The 22850-nt window shown below is 37.6% G+C and overlaps 2 protein-coding genes across 2 annotated transcripts in view; one reads left to right on the forward strand and one right to left on the reverse strand.

Annotated features, from left to right (window-relative positions):
* The window catches only part of LOC131535819 (gastrula zinc finger protein XlCGF57.1-like), a 509738-nt gene that overhangs the window by 15580 nt on the left and 471308 nt on the right, over positions 1-22850 (reverse strand). The window lies entirely within an intron of this gene.
* Positions 6323-10419, forward strand: LOC131536099 (gastrula zinc finger protein XlCGF52.1-like). Its single transcript, XM_058768824.1, has 2 exons — positions 6323-6811; positions 8192-10419. Exons 1-2 carry the CDS (start codon positions 6643-6645, stop codon positions 9334-9336), a joined length of 1314 nt encoding a protein of 437 aa, XP_058624807.1. The 5' UTR covers positions 6323-6642; the 3' UTR covers positions 9337-10419.

Here is a 22850-nt window from a genome sequence, read left to right on the forward strand (position 1 = left end):
ACTGGAAACTCCCCATGTGGCAATTGTCTGAAGGTCTTACACCATCACGCCAAGCTGTTGGCGCTTAGCCATCATGTATGCCTCATTTCACATCAGATTTCCCTTCAGGAAGCATTTATCTTTCATCTGATAGCCTGTTTTAAAGCACTCTCATGTTCTCAACTGTCTTATTTAAAGCAGTTATCACTCCTCTGAAGTGGACACAAATTTCCTAAAATGTGCTGATCTGCATTGCAGATTCATCATGGAAGGACATACTCATAACAGGTGCATGCAGTGCTTGGGCCTTTGGCATGCTCAGGCCACAATTTACAGCCTGTCTGACTCTTGCCACTGTGATGGTTTGCTTTTGAAAATGTTGTGCTCCAGGCATGCTTTATTTCTAGGGAAAGAAGGCCGTTCATCCAACCCGCGGTGTTCCAGTTCTGCAGTTGCAGACGCGCAGCACAGGCTGGGTACTGAACTGAAAATTACATTTAAATATAAGACATTTTAGTAGTGAAACTGTCTTTGTTGCATATGTAACCTTGGTTCCCTGAAGAAGGAACAAGACCCTGCATTGCTCGCTAGTCATTCTGACTTTGCTATGACAAGCTGGTGCTTCTGAATCAGCGACTGTGTGTTTTTTTATTAGTTTAAAGGTGCTGTATGTAGGATTGACACCTAGCGGTTCAACTAGGTATTGCAGCAGGTAACACACCAACGGAAACGAGCGCACACTGATGATCAATGAAATGAAATACTCTGTGTTTTCCGCCAACTGGCAACCCGGGGTGTCGAAATACAATTGGGTGAACTGGCAGTGGGCGGGTTTCACAAACCATAACAAACACAGACATTCACGGAATGCACATTTTCAAAGGAGAATAACTGACTGCAGCATTGTTTTTCAGATAAACAAGTATGTTAACTTAGCATGTTTCTTAAATATCTGCAAACATGTTATGGTATTTTTATGCTTTAGCAGAGTCAAAATCCTATATACAGCACCTTTGAGTATTTGCTATTGACTGTTTAAATGTGGGATTTTGCGCATCGTGTGTGTGTGTGTAAATGCGTGTGTGAGAGAGGGAGAAACGGTCATACAATCGCGGCTTGTGTGCAAACACATATGAGCTTCATCACTGTGTCTGTCATGCGACTCTTTTCCTCTCTCAGGCTTGAACAGATGGTAAAACTATGGACATTATTTACTGTATTTCTTTACTATAATTTTGAAGCTCACGATTATGGAAAGGGGCGTTACATTTCCGACACGGCTTGTGGTGTTCGGCCAATCACAATGCACTGTGTCAGCTGACCAACCAGAGCAGACTGCACTTGTTGGAAGGAGGGACTTTGTAGGAATCGAAGCGTTTGAGAGAGGCGGGGCATAGAGGACTTGCAATAATGTACAGTATTTTAAAAATAATGTGTTTTTTGAACAATAAAACATGTCAACATATTCTGTTACACCAAATACATAAAATAATGATCTTTAAAACAGCATCATATGACCCCTTTAAAGGTGCAGTAGGACATCTTGGAAAATGCTAACTTTAGCCTGATAGCACTGAAAGCTAAGGTTCCACCCTCCCTGCAAATCACCGTCCAAAACCACGCCCCCTGAACACATGAACGCACACACAGATCAGACGACCAGAGACAACAGTACTACAATACATCATGTGTTATTCACCAGTGAGAAAACTTTATAGCACAGTTAGTAAAAGTACTACAATACCAGGAAGGAAGATCGGGTTGTTGATGTTTGTCTGCCATTCTCGCTCTGTCTGCACAGCGTATGTGACTGCGCTGATATTGTATCCTGTCTGCTTGAGGTATGCAAAAACACATGTTGATAGGCAGGTAGGAAAGTCAATAAAAATGCTCGGTACGAGCGTTTTGATTGGACGAACATTTCTTGGTCCTTGCGCCTTCCACAGAATATATAAATGCATATAAATACATTAGAATACTTAACTTAATGATTGTTATCGGGATGTGAAGAGTCTTTCAACCAGCATAATGATTTTTTTTTTCTGAAAACAATCACCTATTGCACCTTTAGTTATTATATGAAATGACAATTAATTTTAAACATCACATTTAAATTAAATGTTATATATATATATGCACATACACATACAGTGGGGGAAAAATGATTTGGTCCCCTGCTGATTTTGTAATTTGATTTTGTGTAAGAAATTATCAGTATATAATTTTAATGGTAGGCTTATTTGAACAGTGAGAGACAGAATAACAACAAAAAATCCAGAAAAAATGTTGTAAATTGATTTGCATTTTGATGAGTCAAATAAGTATTTGATCCCCTATCAATCAGCAAGATTCCTGGGTCCCAGGTGTCTTTTATACAGGTAATGCTGGGTACACACCACAAGATAATTGGGCTGATTTTGGGTCGATTTCTCCCCTTCCGACCATGGCCCGATTATCTTGGTGGTTCTAAAGATTATCTTATCAGATTTTCCTGTGGTGTGAGGTGTGTTAAAAGTGACTGAATCTGCTCAGAAGAACGTCAACGAATGTTGAATATTTACGATCAGAAATCCTGATGTGTGGAGGAACCCCGAGGACAAACGCGTGTATGATCTGCAGATTATCACATGAAACGAAACACTATCCAATCAGAAAGGAGCTGACAGAAGATGGAAGCATAACAAACACAGTCATGGTGCAGCACAAAAGCATTTGGACAGCAGAGATGGAGGATCAGCTTCTCAATTTGTGGCAACAGAAGGAGTGTTTATACAATGTGTCCTGTAAAACATTATTTATCCTCAAGTCTAAAAGAGATTTTATGAGGTTTCCTGTGTTCACAGTTGGGACTCTTGGTTGAAAATCTGTTGGTGTGTGGTGTGCTGTCTTTTTCACAACGCAGCACAGCACACACTATAGGAGCAAAACAGATAAATTTAGGATTTTTTTGTCCTCATGTTTGTGGTCTCTTTAAAATCTTTTAAGATTGAAAAAATCTTTTAGTGTGTACCCAGCATAAGGAGCTGAGATTAGGAGCACTCTCTTAAATGGTGTGCTCCTAATCTTAGCTTGTTACCTGTATAAAAGACAACCTGTCCACAGAAGCAATCAATCAATCAATCAGATCCCAAACTCATCACCATGGCCAAGACCAAGACGAAAGAGCTGTCCAAGGATGTCAGGGACAAGATTGTAAACCTACACAAGGCTGGGATGGGCTACAAGACCTTCGCCAAGCAGCTTGGTGAGAAGGTGACAACAGTTGGTGCGATTATTCGCAAATGGAAGAGACACAAAATAACTGTCAATCTCTCTCGGGCTGGGGCTCCATGCATGATCTCACCTCATGGAGTTTCAATGATCATGAGAACGGTGAGGAATCAGCCCAGAACTACACGGGAGGATCTTGTCAATGATCTCAATGCAGCTGGGACCATAGTCACCAAGAAAAGAATTGGTAACACACTACACCGTGAAGGACTGAAACCCTGCAGCGCCCACAAGGTCCCCCTGCTCAAGAAAGCACATGTACAGCCCGTCTGAAGTTTGCCAATGATTCAGAGGAGAACTGGGTGAAAGTGTTGTGGTCAGATGAGACATCCCCACCGTTAAACATGGAGATGGAAATATTATGCTTTGAGGGAGTTTTTCTGCTGAGAGGACAGGACAACTGCACCACATCAAAGGGACAATGAACCCGTCAGGGCCAGGGCATTGAAGCCAGCCAGGGCATTGAAAATGGGTCTTGGATAGGTATTCCAGCATGACAATGACCCAAAACACATGGCCAAGGCAACAAAGGAGTGGATCAAGAAGAAGCACATTAATAGTTACATTAATAGAATGGATAGTTCACCCAAAAAAGAAAATTTGATGTTTATCTGCTTACCCCGAGGGCATCCAAGATGTAGGTGACTTTGTTTCTTCAATAGAATGGCAGTCAATGGGTCCCATGGTTTTGAGAGTCAAAAAAAAACATACACAGACAAAACCAAATTTAAACCCTGCGGCTCGTAACGATACATTGAGGTCTGTGAAACAAACTGAACAGTATTTTATATAATTTTTTACCTCTGATCCACCGCAATGTCCAACTGTCCTGAGCGTGTTCACAACATCCGGAGTGTGACGTCAAATAAATATGGTTGGACAAAAAATTCCACGTTGTCTGATGATATATCAAAATTGTCTTCCATTGTGATGACCTGTACTATTGTCACGAACTGCAGGGTTTAATTTGGTTTTGTCTATGTATGTTTTTTTTTTACTCTCAATGCCGTGGGTCCCATTGACTCCCATTATAGGACTGACAGACAGACTGTTTGAATTAAAAATCTTCGTTTGTGTTTTACTGAAGAAACAAATTCAGTTACATCTTGGATGCCCTGGGGGTAAGCAGATAAACTTCAAATTTTATTTTTTGGGTGAACTGTCTGTGATGTCCTTATATAAATTCCCCACTAGATGGCACTCTAGTTCTTTACTTGTATAAGAGAGAACGCGATAGAGGAAGAGAGAATAGAGTTGTTAGGAATGCTGTGCATGTGAGTTACCTTGCTAGTTTAATGATTTATTAAAAGTTCCTAAGAAGAACCTGTTGCTGTGTTTCCTGCCTACGTGACGACATAACAAATTGGCTTTTTTGCCTTGTCCCGGTGAGCTTGCTATACCACTAGTTACATGGCTGAAGATGTTCCAGAACTACATGCTAGTCATTAATGCGAATGGAGATTCCTGGCCAGAAACCAGAAAATGGGCCTTCTTCATTGCCTTGGAACGGAAGGCCAGAGACTGTTTTACACATTGCCCAACACATTTGGACACATTTTCAGATGCTATTAAAGCTCTAGAAGAACACTTCATTCCAAAAAGAAATGTCGTCTTGGAAAGACATGCTTTCAGGAAATGAGTACAAGGGATGGATGAAACAGTACTACAATACATTGCTGCACTAAGAGACTTGGCTACAACTTGTGAATTTGCAGAAACTTTGGATGATAGGCTGTGTGACCAACTAGCTATAGGGAGCGGCGGTACTGCTGATCAAATACCATGAGAACAGTACCGCTGCTCCCTATACGCAGAGTACGCAGTTTGCGTAGGGCACCATCTCTCAAGGGGGCACCATCCCAGTTGCTCAAAAAAAAAAAAAAAATTTGTTCTATATTAATATTAAAATTAACATTTTACGGTGAACACAGTAGGCAGCAGGCTAAGCACACGTGACGCGCCATTCCCGCATTCGCTCGGACCTCATGTTTGCGGCGGAATGCAAATGATCATAATTTATTTTAACTATGCCTATGAAAAGACATCAGCAATCCGGCGCCAAGAAAATAAGAAAAAAACGAAGCCCGTGCATCACTTTCAGGTAGGCTACATTAATAACGCATTTTAATGTCGGTAATAATTTAACCACCAACAACGCTTCTAATATTTTCCCTTACGAAACTTAGCCATGGTTTTACTACGAATAAAACCAAAAATCATGGTTCTTGTAACCATGGTAATCACAAATGAACCATGGTTTTGTTACTTCAAGTAATAGTTTACAAAGAAGTACTATAATATGTTTTGTGGTTATAAAAACAGACCTAAGCCAACATCAGCCGTTAAATTAGCCTACTTAAAATGCATTATATAAAAACAATGGGGCAATAATGATTGGTTAATTAATAATTATATGGTTTCATTGAATAACACTGTTAAAATACATAATGTAATACAAAATAAACAATTTATGTACATTACATGTTATTACAAATGCCTGTAAAGGGCCAAAGGCCCGGTAATTGCTGCTGTTACACTTACAGGACGATCAAGTCCTTGTTTAATATCGACCAAACAGCTAATTCAAATATCCACTTAATATTTAATTTTTGGCCACCTTTTTGCGATAGAAATGCTACAGCCTCTATAATTTCTTCAACAAAAACATGTGGACATCACAACCCTTAAAACAATTTACTATGGTTTTATCGTAGTAAAACTGCTTAATTTTCTTTTGCGAGATTTCGGAATGCTTGAGACTATAAAATCAACCAGACAACTGTAAATTGTAGCTGTAGGTAACTGTCTAGAGCTAAAACTGTAATTTGTAAATAATGTAATTTAATTACAATTTATTTACTTTTATATTAAAGTTCTATTTTGATCCCTATATGCTTTTTTTTTTTTTTTTTTACTTCCATAATATTTGACAGAGGGGGCACAACAATACAGTTCCGCTTAGGGCACCCATTTGGCCAGCAGCGGCCCTGCATGAGAGTCTACCATTTTAATCCTTTTCATTTATTTATTTATTAAGAAAACAATTCAGCGCACCTTGTGCACGCTCTAAGTAAATTTCCCCGTATTATTTCGCTCCTCTCGCCGCTTCACTCCAGACCAGCGGGTGGCGCTAAAACACATGCGTTTGTTTGCCAAACACCATTAAACCTCGGAGGAAGACGTTCAGTTTCACCGCGCCCTCTGTTGTTTTGTCGTGATGATGGCTTAATGCAAACTGTTAGAAATGTTATTTCTGTTAGTAGGAAAATGCAGTTTTTGAATCAGGTCAGTAAATACCTGTAATATTCTCAGCCTCACAGTCGTGACTAAGTTTTGAAGCAAGCAGGAATATCTGGAGGAGTATCATCTGAACTGAGATCTGCTGCTGTGAAGATGGTGTTTGTTAAAGAAGAGAATGAGGAGAACATGAGTGAACCAGAAACATGGAGAATAAAACACGAGGAACCAGAACCCTTGAGAATAAAACACGAGGAACCAGAACCCTTGAGAATAAAACACGAGGAACCAGAAACCTGGAGAATAAAACATGAGGAACAAGAAGGTTGGTGTTTTCATTCATCTTCAATGACTTTTTGTGGTACACACAAAGCATTAATCCTCTGGGGTCTGAGGGGGTTTTGGGGCCCTGGAATAGTTTTGACATATTAATGACTAAAGTCTGATTACACTGTAATCAGCACAAACTGTGCTACAATAATACATGAGAAGCATGAATGTAGCATTACTAGCATACATGTTTGCGTTTTTGAGAAAACATTTACGCTTGGTTAGTGAAAAAAAAAAAAAACATTTTGAAGTCACTGAAATAAGGCCATAAAACACATACATAATATTTGTTCACAAGATTTTTGAGAACTGGATGTGGTAGACTAGAGTTTTAAAATCCATTAACACCAAGTAATGTCTGATACCAAAACTGTATTAATAGTCTTCTATGAAGCTAGAATTTGACTGAGCAAATCCAGAGAAGAGCAGACGCAGGACACGAAGTGAAGATGATAAAAAGGAGTGAAGTTTATTGAATAATCTTAGTTGCATATGTCTCAATATGTTTCGTCTGACCAGCACACATCCAAGCAGTGTTTTACCAAACATAACAACATCCCATAAACCTTGAATTTCCATAAACATTCCCTCTTATCTCTTATTCATTCAGACAAAACAGTTAATTAAACCTCGCAATCATCAGATTAAGCAATGAATATGCATAAACAAGGAAAATAAGAAATAAAAAATATATAAAAACATCATAAAATAGTGAATGAATAAATAAAATCATAAAATGATATAAATGCTAAAAATAATCAAACAATAAATTACAAAAATGGCTAATGATTATAAATGATTATATGAATGATTATAAATTAATAAAAAAAAAGAAAATAAAAACATAACACAAATGTATGGTCGCTCTCTTGATGCAACACAGTTTGTATTTGTGGATCCTCAGATCCTTCATGTAGTTGATCAAACATATTTAATGATTCTCCCTATAGAAACATGAGATTTGTGCCCATAATATTTTAAAACTAATAATTTATGCCTGATGAAGGTCAGTGGATCGAAACGTTGCTTGTGCTTCTAACAATAAATTTAAATATTTAGCAAGTACCGACCGATAGCATCTTTTAGCAAGCGTCTTTTTATATTTTGGATTCGACAGTGTTGTTGGACTCTTTTTCCACTCACCTATCGTTTTTTTTCAGTTTCTGTTGATTGAAAACTAATAATTTGAGGATCAGTGTAACTCATTCATGGAAAGTTTCAGGGAAGTATAATTAATAAAGTTACAGCAATATGATCAAAATTTTGTAATGCAATTGTCTACTTTCCGCTGTTATATCAAGGTTCATTTTTATGTCCTTTCTGGGTTTTTTTTTAACGAGTTAATGAAAATGTACTGTTTTTACTTTTGTTTCAGAGTTGATTGAAGATAATGAGGAGAAAAAAGAATTGAGTGAATTTGAGGAGAAAAATCATGTCAAAAGTGGAGAAAAACCCAAACAGAAAGATGTAAAGAAAGGAAGAGCCAAGAAATCTTTGACCTGCACTCAGTGTGGAAAGAGTGTCTCAAGCAAACGTAGTCTTGATTATCACATGAGAGTTCACACTGGAGAGAAACCATTCACTTGTGATCAATGCGGAAAGAGTATCACACGCAAAACAAGTCTTGAACGTCACATGAGAGTTCATACTGGAGAGAAACCGTACACATGTGATCAGTGCGGGAAGAGTTTCTCACAATCATCAAACCTTAAGAAACACAAGAAAGTTCATACAAAGGAGAAGCCACATTCATGTTGTTTGTGTGGAAAGAGTTTTTCACATCTACAAAGTTTGAAAATACATCAGAAAATACACACTGCTGTGAGAGAGTACATGTGCTTTGAGTGTGAAAAGACTTTTAATACAGCGAGCCAATTAAAACTGCATGAGAAGATCCACACTGGAGATAAACCTTATATGTGTTTACACTGTGACAAGAGATTCAGTGTGTCATCAAATCTGAAAACACATGAGAGGATTCACACTGGAGAGAAACCTTACAAGTGTTCACACTGTGACAAGAGATTCAGTGTGTCATCAAATCTGAAAAAACACGAGAAGATCCACACTGGAGAGAAACCTTATAAGTGTTCACAGTGTGACAAGAGATTCAGTCAGTCAACACATCTGAAAACACATAAGAGGATCCACACTGGAGAGAGACCGTTCACTTATGATCAGTGCAGGAAGAGTTTCTCACAATCAGTAAACCATAATATACACATGAATATCCACACTGGAGAGAAACCGCATACATGTGATCAATGCGGCAAAGCATTTTTGAGGGCTTCAAACCTGAAGACACACCTGAAAATACATACTAGTGTGAGAGATTACATGTGCTTTGAGTGTGAAAAGACTTTTCCTTCAGCAGGCAGTTTAAAACGGCACCAGAGGATTCACACTGGAGAAAAACCTTATAAGTGTTCACACTGTGACAAGAGATTCAATCAGTCATCAAATCTGAAAACACACGAGAGGATCCACACTAGTGATGGGAAGTTCGGATCATTTTACTGACTCGGACCTTTGAGTCTCGTTCAGCAAAATGAACAAATCTTTTTTCGAGTCATTTCGTTCATTTCGTTCATCTTAGCAAAATATAATTAAAATGTTACGTGCTACTTCCCTAACACATCTACTACTTATGCAAACGTTGATCACACTACAAACAATACAAACTATAATGCTATAAGAAACAGAAAATATTAATTCATTGTTTACCTGGGTCTTGATTAGCTCACCTCATCTCTATCTGACAAGTCTTCGGGTTTGAGCCGTTCGTTCATCACGTGACAGCCTCATACACTAACCAATGCAGTCAGAGCCGGAAAGAGAATTGATTAGTTCACCTGTTTCGAGTCTTCGGGTTTGAGTCGTTCGTTCTTTTGTCACGTGACGTGACAGCTTTGGGCAGAGAAATTAGTTAATTTACAACCTTCCTTACAAACGGGTGCATAGTCATTATTATTATTATTATTATTATTATTTACTAGTACAGTTATGTGATGCATTTCTGGTCTCAAATTATTGCTTTTAATTTCTGTCACGATGGTTCTTTTCCATAATACTGAATGTAGTAATACAGATAATAAAGAGTTGTTTATGCTTTAATTTTATTAAAAAAAATTTTTTGGAGTCTAATCTTCATAAAATACAATACATTTTTGTATTAATGTCTTTTGAGTTAATCCTTTACATTAGACTATAGTGTTACTTACTTTACTTTTGTAACATATGACACTTTAGACATTAACACTGTGTACACACTCTTGAATTGTTTTTTTATTGTTTATTTTTGTGCCAGAAAAAGCTTTAGCAAAGAGGATAACTATTCCAAAATGAATTAAAACAATTTAAATAAAAAATACAAGAAAATTAAAATATACTAAAGCCACAGAGCTTTAAAAACGAAAACTAAATATTGCACAACAAGCTAGGCTTTTTTTTATAATAAATAAAATAAATAAGCTTTAAAATAAATAACACTTTTGTGCCAAAAAAAAAGCTTTCTAGTAAAGAGAATAACTAATCCCGAATGAATTAAAACAATTTTAATAAAAAATAAATTAAAATTAAAAGATACTCGAGCCACAGAGCCTAATAACCTTAACAGATTAACTTTAAAATCACAATATAAATATATATATATATATTGCACAACAAGCTAGGCTTTTTAAATAAAATAAAATAAATAAGCTTTAAAATAAATAACACACTGTGGCTATATTTTAGAACATGCTTTAAGGCATGTTTGCATTCAAAAAAACAAGCTCCCGGACCTTGGATGGGCTGAGTCTGTTTCTTCTTTCTGAGATAATCTGCCCAGTTTTAGAAAAAATCTTTCAGATGGAACAGATGTGGCCACAATGCAAAGTCTTGCCTTCATGACCTCAGAAAGGGTTTTGTATACTGGTGAACAGCTCCTCCACCACGCCAGAGGGTCTGATGTGCGGGATAAGAGGGGCTCTGCAAGGTAGGCCCGCATCTCCATCATACCATCTGACGTCTTAGAAGTGGTAGCAGAAGGCCTCAAGCTTGCTACCCTCTCGTCAAAGTCTTCCCAAAACATGGCCCCTGCACTGACAGTCGCACCAGGATCTGAAGTATTCTCCTCCTCACTCTGAGCTGGGTTAATAGCTGCTGCAGCTGCTGTAACCCTCTTTACTGTCTCTTCTGCTGCCTGCTGATTGACAAAAGCTTGCTTTTTGAACCTTGGGTCCAGGCAAGTAGCATCAGCAAGCTTCTCAATGTGTTCCACTTTGCCAAACCTCTTGGTCATTTCTGACATCAGGAATCCACTAGTTTTTTAACAGGGTCAAATCTAGAGGGATTTCTTTGATATCGTGCAACAATCCTCTGAAGACCTCTTGTCATCAAAATGACTTTGGAGGCAGTCACAAACCTATGAAGATTACAAATTGTTTCTAAATTAATTATAACAAAATCAAAATCAGTACTGCATATACTTCTCTGTTAAAAATAAGGCTACAGAAAAACATGCATCATTAAGAGGGTTTAAAATGTTTTAAAATGAATAATAAAAAATAACTATACTTACTTTTCTGCACTCACTTCAGTGGTGACCTCCTCAAATGGCTTAATGTCCAAAATTTCTCTGGAAATGTTCCATTCTTCTGGTGACAAGGTTGGCAGAGATGCATTAGTTAGTGCCAGGGTGGAGATGATTGGATCTTTGATTTCAGTAAATCTTTTCAACATGTAATAAGTTGAATTCCACCTTATGGCCACATCCTGTTTTAACCACAACATCTCTTGACCCATCTGTTTTTGTGTGGCCTTGAGCTTGTCTGAAGCAACTGTACTTCTATGGAAGTATTCAACTATTGTCTTGACCTTTTGCAATATTGCTTGGACCTCCTTCAATGCAGCTCTGACAATGAGGTTCAGCATATGTGCGAAACAAGGTATGTGGTCCCAGTGGAGATGGTCTTTCAGGGCTGAAACAATGTTGCTGGCATTGTCTGTAACACAAGCTACAATTTTGTCACCCGCACCCCATTCATTTGTAACTCTTGTCAGCTCACTTGCCAGGTGAGCAGCAGTGTGTCTCTCTGTCAAAACAAAGCAGTCCAGGAGATAGGAGGTCATCTGAAAGTCCTCTATGAAATGACATGTCACAGTCATGTAACTCTCTGTAGTCAAAGGCTGCATTTACACTGCAGGTCTTGATGACCAATTCCGATTTTGTGACTATATCCGTTTTTTTGGATGGCGTGCTTACATTTCTTTTAAAAGTGACCCGTATCCGATGTGTGCCTTTTACACTGCACTTGGTGAAACAAGCCAAAAATAGCATATATGACATCACAAATCAATTTGAATGGTACATTAAGTTTAATTTATTGACATGGAATTCATATAGAAACGTTTTTAATGCAATAGTTACATCTATACATCAAAATAATTATATATCCTAGTACAAATTCTTCAGGACAGTGATGTAGGCTACGCAGCGCCGCTGAAAGCTTGCGAGTGGAATAATACTCAGGTGGTAGATATTAAGCATGTCACATCGTCTGTGTTTTTTTGGTAATTAAAACTAAATGCGTTCATCAGTGATTGTATATCAAAGGCAGGGACATGTTTGTGTTTCAATGGCACGAAAGGGACTGAAGCGCTCGTCTGAGCACGAGCCGTCGAAACTGACAACAGCAGAAACGACCACTCAGCGTGATTTCAAAAGCAACATTTCAGCGTCAAATCGCCTTTTATTTAACACAAACGGACGAAATTAATACTCTGCTACTCAACTAGAGATGTTTCATTTTTTACAGGTATGTCTGTACCGCGAAATGTTTCAAAAACCTCACTTTTCAATGACGCAGGAGTCGCATTTACAGGGGAATATCCGATCTGACCGCTTACACAGCAGGCGCAAATGCACGTATCCGATTCAAATCTGATTTATTTCCACATATGAATGAGGCCTGAAACCGATCGGAGAATATCGGAATCCATGTGATTTTTGTCCTGCTTACACGGTCGTGGGCCATATCCGATCTGTGCCACATGGGAGGAAAAAATCGGAATTGGGTCACTTGAACCATGCAGTGTAAATGCGGCCAAAGAGGTCCAGCAGTCTGTTGTGAGACAAACAGCAGATGCACTCTTGATGTTGTCCATTATATCACCTCTTAACTTGTCATACAGCCTAGGCATTACAGTTTTTGATAGTGTTTTTCTGCTAGGTAGACTGTATGACGGGTCCAGAAGATGTGAATACTCCTTAAAGCCCTTGTCCTCCACTATAGAAAATGACTGAAAGTCACAGGCAATCATTCTCATCAGAGCCTCATCAAGTTTGCTTTGTCTTAATGGATCTATTGGTCTTGTTACAAAACTGCTCATTTTGCTCAACAAGTTTGCTGTTGTGGCCTCCTTGGCCTAACTGGTCCTTGGATGGTGGTGGGTGCTGCTGGTGTACTGGATGCGGCAGATGTGGTCAGCGTGCCAGCCAAAGCCGTCAAAGGTCCAGCTGAAGAAGTGCTGGTGGAAGAAACAGCTCCAGCTGCTGCAGAGCTATCATCTTCAGTCTCTGTTCTAGCTTGTGCTAACAGCACAGTAGGATGTGAGGATTTAAGGTGCCTCCTCAAATTAGAAGTGCTTCCTCCTTTAGTTGAAAAACTTTTTTTGCATATGTTGCATTTTGCTTCAGTGGCTGAAGTTGCCACAAAATGAGTCCAAACTAGAGGGTGACACGGGAGTGCATATTCAAACCTCTCCCGTCCCACTCCCACAAAAAAAAAACCTGTCCCATCCCAATCCCGCGAAAAAACTGGGGAGAAATCCGGTCCCATCCCAATCCCAGAAGAATGACTCCCATTCCCTCCCACTGTTGTGTTTTTTTGGCTGGAATCTGTCAGTTACAGTAAAAAATACAGTAAAGATCACAGCATGCCCAGATTGCAGATTTTTTTGTGTTATTTTATTGAACTAAAAGCCAGTTTTAACTTCATTAAATTTAATGCAAATCATCCATGTAAACACACAGGCACATTAGATAACCAAATTTTCATTTTCATATAACCAAGTTTCCATTAAGATGAAATCCCACTGTTGCTATGCAAGAACAAGAGAGTGTCCACAGATTCTGGACTGAGGCTGGTGCGTCTCTCCTCAATTAATCTTCCAGCAACACTGAAGCTCCTCTCTGACGGGGTGCTTGTTGCTGGGAGTAGTAAGTAGCCGCCAGCATATGTCAAGATGATTAATTGCTTTGACCTTTCGTGACCTCATAATATTATTATTATTAATAATAATAATAATAATATCATCCATATGTGCCCTTTGATCTCATAACAAGTTTCGGATGTGGAAATCGGTCAAGCGTGAGGCTCCGGCGTCATCCGGGGAGAGCTATGTTGTTTGTACAAGTGTAAAACCATAAATGAGTTGTCAAGTATTGTTTTGAAGATATTATGCCCCGTTTTGAATCTTTCTCATGGCAACATCTGTGTGACGAGCGAGCGCCCCTCCCATCTGCAGCGAGCGTGTCAGGTTCCAAGGCGAGCGCTCTCTCCCTCTCCCCTCTCTCTCTCTCTCTCTATGGGAGATGTGTGAAAAGATAATGGTTTTAAGGGCAAAAATCAGAATAAATAAACATTTTTAAGACACACTCCCCAGCTCACGCATATATTCGGTTGGTTGTATAAAAATAATTTAAATAAAATAGACTATCAATGAGAAGCGATACATACTAATAATATGTTTAGTTTAACAAATAAAATGGTCTTACATTCCTCGTGGCGAATACGTGTCTTCATGGTATACCAGTCGGCCTCAAATGACCTGATTACAAAAATTGTGTTTAGTTTAAACATGAATTCTGTATCTCTCTCTGCGGAGTGAGCACGCTCCTGTCTGTCTCTCTGTGTGTGTGTGTGTGTGTGTGTGTGTGCGAGCGAGCGTTTGTTTGTGTGTGAGACGCAGGCCCCGCCGCTCATGCCATCTCGGTCTGCTGCGAGTGAGAAAGTTTTGCAAACATTTGATTTATTTCTATACTTTAATGTTTCCCTAATACGTCTGAAGTCCTTATATTTTAACTTATTTTGCATCAAACGATTGTTTAAGTTTCTTATATCTTCAAAATTGAATGTTTTTAAATTAAAAGTAGTAACATTTCGTTACAGAGAAACGAGAGCTATAGCTCAGTGGTTAGCGTCGTTGCGACGTGATTAGATGTTTATTTTGAACGAGTATCTAATCCCGGCTTCAAAACTTTTTAATTATTTATCTAAAACGACAACTAATCATCCCTTTAGGCTACGAATTTGACGTTGGTTGCTATCCTCTCTCTCTCTCTCTCTGTCAATTTTCAATTCAATTCAGCTTGTGTTGACTGTGTAACACAATGTTACCAAAGCATTAACATATATATAACAACAGCACCCTAAATAACAATAAAATCCATCTAAATAAATGAAAAGATAAAGTAAGTCAGTCTCAAGTTAATCATGTTTATCATCTAACACTGTGAATGGTTAACACATATTTAGCAGCGAGTGCAGCTGTGTTATCATCTTCTCCGAGTAAGAAGGGCATTTTCTCAGTATCACTAAGTTCAGTAATTGATGGGATCAGGGCTTCAAATCTGGGGAGAAATGTTTCCCTCACATTGTGATATTTAGGACACTTTAGCAGAAAGTGTTTCTCGTTCTCTATCTGCTGTAGATCACAGTGTCTATAGATCCTCTGCTCTCGATCTGTCCATGTTTGTCTATGTCTTCCTCTCTCTTCCTCTTCTAAATCATGGTTACTTCATCTGTATTTGGAGAGGATTTGTCTTTCTTTAAATGGTTTAATCAATAAATAATTGGCAAATCTAGTGGTTCTGTTTAGGGTTGAGTAGCATTGGAGTTTATTTTGAAGGTCAAATCTGTATTTTTAGAGATTCATCATGAGCGTCTTTCAGATTTTTATCAATTTCTTTAATAATGTCTTTGGGGTTGTAGCTGTAGTCGGTGAGGAGCTGGGTTTTATGGACGAGCTGAAGAGCGAGCGTGTTTAGAGGATGAGGTTCTGCTGAGGTTTCATTGTCGAGGAGGGCTTTATATCGGACTGAATCAGGATCAGATCGATGGAGGTGATGCCAGAACTGAACACATCTCTTCTGGATCTCAATCTTCAGCGGGTATAAGCCTAATTCAGCTCAGCAGGCATCATTGGACGTACCTCTATGGACCCCTAAAATGTTTTTGATCATTTCTAGTTGTAGTTTTTCTATTGATGTTTTACCCCATTTTAAAATTTATTATTGGTCCCCAAATTTCACTCCCGTACAGTAGAATTTGTTTAATGATTGCGTGATATAATTTATTCCATGTTTTAGTTGTTAGTTTTAATTGACCAAACCGTGATCTGATGGCATAAAATGCCCTCCGGGCCTTCTCATTCAAGGCCTTCACAGTCTCTCTGTCTCTGTCTCTGTCTCTGTCTCTCTCTCTCTCTGTCTCTCTCTCTCTCTGTCTCTCTCTCTCTCTCTCTCTCTCTCTCTCTCTCTCTCTCTGTCTCACACGCACGCGTGCGCATTCATTCGTCCCGAGTCGTATTCTCTTCTTTGAAATGAAAATAAATAAATAAACTGTGCGATCACACACAATATAAAACAAAGCAAAACATCGACACTAGTTTTAGGTAACAAAAATTTTATAATGAGGAACCAGCAACGTCGAAATAAGTAAAGGGTGAAAAAATTAATATTTTAACAGGCAAACGGTAAGGGCTATCAGGGCCCTGACATGTTCGGGCTTGTTTTATGGAGTCTTTCCATAGACATTTCAATTCCATTCATTTATTTGTATAGCTTTTCACAAAACAAATTGTTCCAAAGCAGTTTCTACATTATATTTAGAACCTTTAATATTTATATTACATCCCCTAAACCTACAGTAAACTTTCATTTTTTATTTTTCTTATAAAAAAAAGTTATGCTCGTGAGTACAATTATTTGGAGTATTACTACACTCCATAGACACTCCATGACACTCCATAGACAAAATCTTTTTTACTGTACGCCTACCAAAATTCTGCATACAACCATTTTAATAAAATATTGATTGCAAGCTATCTTAATTATGAAAACTCAAGAAAGTTCATCATAAATTTGCAAAACACAAGCATGTACATTCATGATGCTAACATATTATTGTAACACAGTTTGTACTGTATACACTATAATCAGACTTTAACCAGTAATACTGTATATTTTTAAGATACTGAAAAACACAAATGTCAAAACTTCTACCGCGCTCCAGCGATTATATGTATAGCATACAGTTAAAAAGAGCTAAAAAGAGACTCAAGTAACAAACTTGTTTTTTTTTTTTTTGTTTGTTTTTTGTAAGTAACAATCATGTTTCAGCAAGCAAACCATTTATCACACATTTTAAACAAGTATTTTAGTTTTTTTCACTGGTCACACATAAATGCTGTTTCTCTTAAAAATACAAACATGCACGTTCATGCTGCTGGCATACTATTGCAGACCAGTTTGTGCTGAATACAGTATAATCAGCCTTTAGCCATTAATATGCTTTTAAGATTCTGAAAATCACCAATGGTAATACATGGTATGGTATGACAACATGTTACAAAGGCAGTTCATTCATCATACATTTTAAACACATATTTAGCATTTATTTAAGTTTATTGAACTTAAATAAAAAAATAAAAAAACACATCATTCTCATCTTTTAAAGATGTCAATAAATAAAATGTGATTATATGTAACATACTATATAAAAATAAACATTTACAATAGTCAGGCTAGGTGACGATAAAAATGTCTTACATTTTTTCTGTGAACAATGATGTCCATACTGGGAATTAAAGATTTCCAAAATAAAATAAAAATAAAATAAATAAAAATAAACAAAGTTATAAACATTATTAAATAAAAACAAAACTCACAACTCCTCTTTGACGTAATCTCCAATGTAAAACTGAGGGTATGCTTTAGACCCTCACAGAGAAGGGAGGGTCGAGTTACAGACCAGATGATCTGAGATGTTAGTCTGCTAACCTTCTCTCTAAAAGAGAGTATCCCTACTTCAGCTGATGGCCGGTGACTCTTATTTCAACTAAAGAATAGTTTATATTAGATTTATTCCACATTAAACACTTCAGCATCTTTAAAAGGTTCTTATTTTAATTATCATCTCCAATGTTTTAATCCCCTCACACATGCGATAAAACATTTCGCCAAAGTCTTTCTGCATATTAAAAAAAATAAACTAGCAATATTTTAAAAAGGTCCATATGTGAAGGTTCTGGGTGTTTGTCACAGCGTTGACGTATCTTCCTTATTTAAGTTTTGTCTTTTAGAAAATTTTATATTTAACTTATTTCAAGGCATATTACTGCTTAAAAAGCTAAATAAAAATTAAAAAAGTGGCCATATCTTAGAGTATTAGCCTACTAGGGTGAGCCTGTGATCTAGTTCTACACTTATATGGTCGTACTTTTCTGAACGTTCTTTATCAGCAGGGTGAAACATACCCTTAGCTGAAAATATACTATTGCTTGTCTACTCTGAAATATATGTAGAAATATACAAAATGTGATGTATCCATTTTGAAGAGATACTTTTGCAGGAACCAATCCTTTTACCCATAGCGTTCCGGCTCATTTAAAATGTTTGTTTAAGTCAACTACAGACCACGACACGCATTCTTTGGAGTTGTAAACTACTCTTGAATGAATCGGCACATGTGAGGAACGCCTTATGCGGAGCAATGGGGCCCCCTGAGAATATTTAATTACGCTTTAAAAGCACAGAACAAGTTAAATGAATGTCAGACGGTATGAAAATACCTAGTGTTAAAACCTATCTACAATATGTATTAAACATATGCTTTGTTGTTAAGACTTCTTACTAATAGTGGTAATACTGATGTTAAGTTTTAATAGTTCACAAGTCTCATAAATCTATATCATTTTCATTTATTACTTTTCTTATTTTTTTTACAAAGGTTTCAATTCCTAGTAAATATAAGGTCAAAACATGATATTACAAAAGAAATCAGGTTGACAAATGTTTTTAAAAATAGGGAATGCCAACTCCAAACAGATCCTCACACCCACACACACACACACACACACACACACATACAGAGGCACCATTCAGGAAGGTCAGCAGTTCAGATCAGAACTTTTTCCAAAATCAAGTATTGTGCATTTGTATAAGACTTACTGTTTTAAAGCATCAACTTCCTTTAAAGCTTGAATAAAAGGCTACCAAATGTAGTTTCATACCCGTTGTGTTCTAACAAAATCATTAATCGGTTCTCGTTGTTTTACACGATTTACTTTTATTACTTCTACGAAGGATCATGATACTTTTGTAAGTCTGATAAATATGTGATGAATGCACGATGAAATGAGAATCAGGTTACCAATTAAGCTTGACGATGTATTTAAGAAAGGCAATTTATTTATTTATTTTTTTTTTTTTGAAAATACAACTAAATCAGATAAAAGATTCTTCTTTTTGACAAACTACATTTAAAAGTGTTTGATCTTTAAATTATTTATTCTTATTTTCTAAGATCCAATAGACGAACCTTCTTAACTGAACAAAGAAAACATATTTTACATTCATTCATCATATTTTATTCAATATTTTTGTTCGTGGTTTCATGTCTTTGTCTAACGCTTTAGATGCATCAGAATGTGAATTTTTCACCATCCAACATGAAATTAAAGAGGTGTATCAACCGAGCTTGTTTCAACTTACCATTTAGGTTATTATTTTTACTCACATAGACATAGAACAGATATAGAATAAACCTTATAGTACATGCTTTCCCCCTATATAGACCCAAAGATAATATCCAAACAAGATCTATGGGGGTACAGTTGTAAATTCCTAGAGGTCTAGTTTCTCAGAAAGTGTTTACATATAAGAAAAGGGTCATAATGAAAAACCTCCTCTCGATCTCCTGTGACTGTCATTTTACTAAGTCAGATGATCAGGATTATGGATGACGTTATATGTCATTACAATGACTGTAGGTGAGGCCTTCTCTCTCTTAGAGCAGACAGCATTCAGTGTATATAGAAATAAATGAAATTAAGAAAATTTCGACTTGAGAGCATTTGACTAAGTCCGTATTACTTTTTAGGATGTTTTGGTCAAAGAGAAATAGTTCTCGAGAAAGATATTTTGGTTCTTATATATATATATATATAGAGAGAGAGAGAGAGAGAGAGAGAGAGAGAGAGAGAGAGAGAGAGAGAGAGAGAGAGAGAGAGAGAGAGAGAGAGAGAGAGAGAGAGAGAGAGAGAAAGAGTGGCTGTGAAGGCCTTGAATGAGAAGGCCCGGAGGGCATTTTATGCCATCAGATCACGGTTTGGTCAATTAAAACTAACAACTAAAACATGGAATAAATTATATCACGCAATCATTAAACAAATTCTACTGTACGGGAGTGAAATTTGGGGACCAATAATAAATTTTAAAATGGGGTAAAACATCAATAGAAAAACTACAACTAGAAATGATCAAAAACATTTTAGGGGTCCATAGAGGTACGTCCAATGATGCCTTCTGAGCTGAATTAGGCTTATACCCAGTAAAGATTGAGATCCAGAAGAGATGTGTTCAGTTCTGGCATCACCTCCATCGATCTGATCCTGATTCAGTCCGATATAAAGCCCTCCTCGACAATGAAACCTCAGCAGAACCTCATCCTCTAAACACGCTCGCTCTTCAGCTCGTCCATAAAACCCAGCTCCTCACTGACTACAGCTACAACCCCAAAGCCATTATTAAAGAAATTGATAAAAATCTGAAAGACGCTCATGATGAATCTCTAAAAATACAGATTTGACCTTCAAAATAAACTCAATGCTACTCAACCCTAAACAGAACCACTAGATTTGCCAATTATTTATTGATTAAACCATTTAAAGAAAGACAAATCCTCTCCAAATACAGATGAAGTAACCATGATTTAGAAGAGGAAGAGAGGAAGACATAGACAAACATGGACAGATCGAGAGCAGAGGATCTATAGACACTGTGATCTACAGCAGATAGAGAACGAGAAACACTTTCTGCTAAAGTGTCCTAAATATCACAATGTGAGGGAAACATTTCTCCCCAGATTTGAAGCCCTGATCCCATCAATTACTGAACTTAGTGATACTGAGAAAATGCCCTTCTTACTCGGAGAAGATGATAACACAGCTGCACTCGCTGCTAAATATGTGTTAACCATTCACAGTGTTAGATGATAAACATGATTAACTTGAGACTGACTTACTTTATCTTTTCATTTATTTAGATGGATTTTATTGTTATTTAGGGTGCTGTTGTTATATATATGTTAATGCTTTGGTAACATTGTGTTACACAGTCAACACAAGCTGAATTGAATTGAAAATTGACAGAGAGAGAGAGAGAGAGAGAGAGAGAGGATAGCAACCAACGTCAAATTCGTAGCCTAAAGGGATGATTAGTTGTCGTTTTAGATAAATAATTAAAAAGTTTTGAAGCCGGGATTAGATACTCGTTCAAAATAAACATCTAATCACGTCGCAACGACGCTAACCACTGAGCTATAGCTCTCGTTGCTCTGTAACGAAATGTTACTACTTTTAATTTAAAAACATTCAATTTTGAAGATATAAGAAACTTAAACAATCGTTTGATGCAAAATAAGTTAAAATATAAGGACTTCAGACGTATTAGGAAACATTAAAGTATAGAAATAAATCAAATGTTTGCAAAACTTTCTCACTCGCAGCAGACCGAGATGGCATGAGCGGCGGGGCCTGCGTCTCACACACAAACAAACGCTCGCTCGCACACACACACACACACACAGAGAGACAGACAGGAGCGTGCTCACTCCGCAGAGAGAGATACAGAATTCATGTTTAAACTAAACACAATTTTTGTAATCAGGTCATTTGAGGCCGACTGGTATACCATGAAGACACGTATTCGCCACGAGGAATGTAAGACCATTTTATTTGTTAAACTAAACATATTATTAGTATGTATCGCTTCTCATTGATAGTCTATTTTATTTAAATTATTTTTATACAACCAACCGAATATATGCGTGAGCTGGGGAGTGTGTCTTAAAAATGTTTATTTATTCTGATTTTTGCCCTTAAAACCATTATCTTTTCACACATCTCCCATAGAGAGAGAGAGAGAGAGAGAGAGGGGGGGAGAGGGAGAGAGCGCTCGCCTTGGAACCTGACACGCTCGCTGCAGATGGGAGGGGCGCTCGCTCGTCACACAGATGTTGCCATGAGAAAGATTCAAAACGGGGCATAATATCTTCAAAACAATACTTGACAACTCATTTATGGTTTTACACTTGTACAAACAACATAGCTCTCCCCGGATGACGCCGGAGACATCCGAAACTTGTTATGAGATCAAAGGGCACATATGGATATTATTATTATTATTATTAATAATAATATTATGAGGTCACGAAAGGTCAAAGCAATTAATCATCTTGACATATGCTGGCGGCTACTTACTACTGCTGGGATTGCCAGCAGCTTCCTGGCAACTGGCACCAGCCCACCTGACATCTCCTGCCAGAAGTTGAGAAGAAACTGCCCGATCATCTTTGTAGGCTCGTTCATATATTTCAGCACCAACTCGCGGCTCCATGACTCATTAGTGTTACCACGGTCCTCCCTCTCCTCCTCCTGCACACAGCTTGAGAAGAAACTGTGCACCTCTGTGCCTTTGGCCACTAGGTGTGGTGGATCTTCTGAGAAAACAAGACAGATTGTTATGGTACAACTGAGTTTGCATTATAAGCATAATGCTTTATATAGGGCAAAATACACACATCTTTATATTGATGGTGGTAATATACAAGTTGTAGGTAGGTTGTGTGTGTGAGTGTACATTGTGTTGTTTTCCATAAGTGAGAGAGAACATTTTGTACTTCTATTAGAAATTTCCTTAGAGTGCACTGACTGTTCTTCGTACTAATGCTATGAATTACCCTGTTGGACACTGGTTCTCTCCTCTATCC

Source organism: Onychostoma macrolepis, chromosome 03 (genome assembly GCF_012432095.1).
Source record: "Onychostoma macrolepis isolate SWU-2019 chromosome 03, ASM1243209v1, whole genome shotgun sequence".
NCBI lineage: Eukaryota > Metazoa > Chordata > Actinopteri > Cypriniformes > Cyprinidae > Onychostoma > Onychostoma macrolepis.

What these genes read in the sequence shown, in the direction of transcription:
- LOC131536099 (XM_058768824.1), top strand. Translation starts at nt 6,643, where the DNA reads ATGGTGTTTGTTAAAGAAGAGAATGAGGAGAACATGAGTGAACCAGAA. An exon ending in AAAACATGAGGAACAAGAAG is followed by an intron (nt 6,812 to 8,191) that starts GTTGGTGTTTTC and finishes CTTTTGTTTCAG; the next exon opens with AGTTGATTGAAGATAATGAG.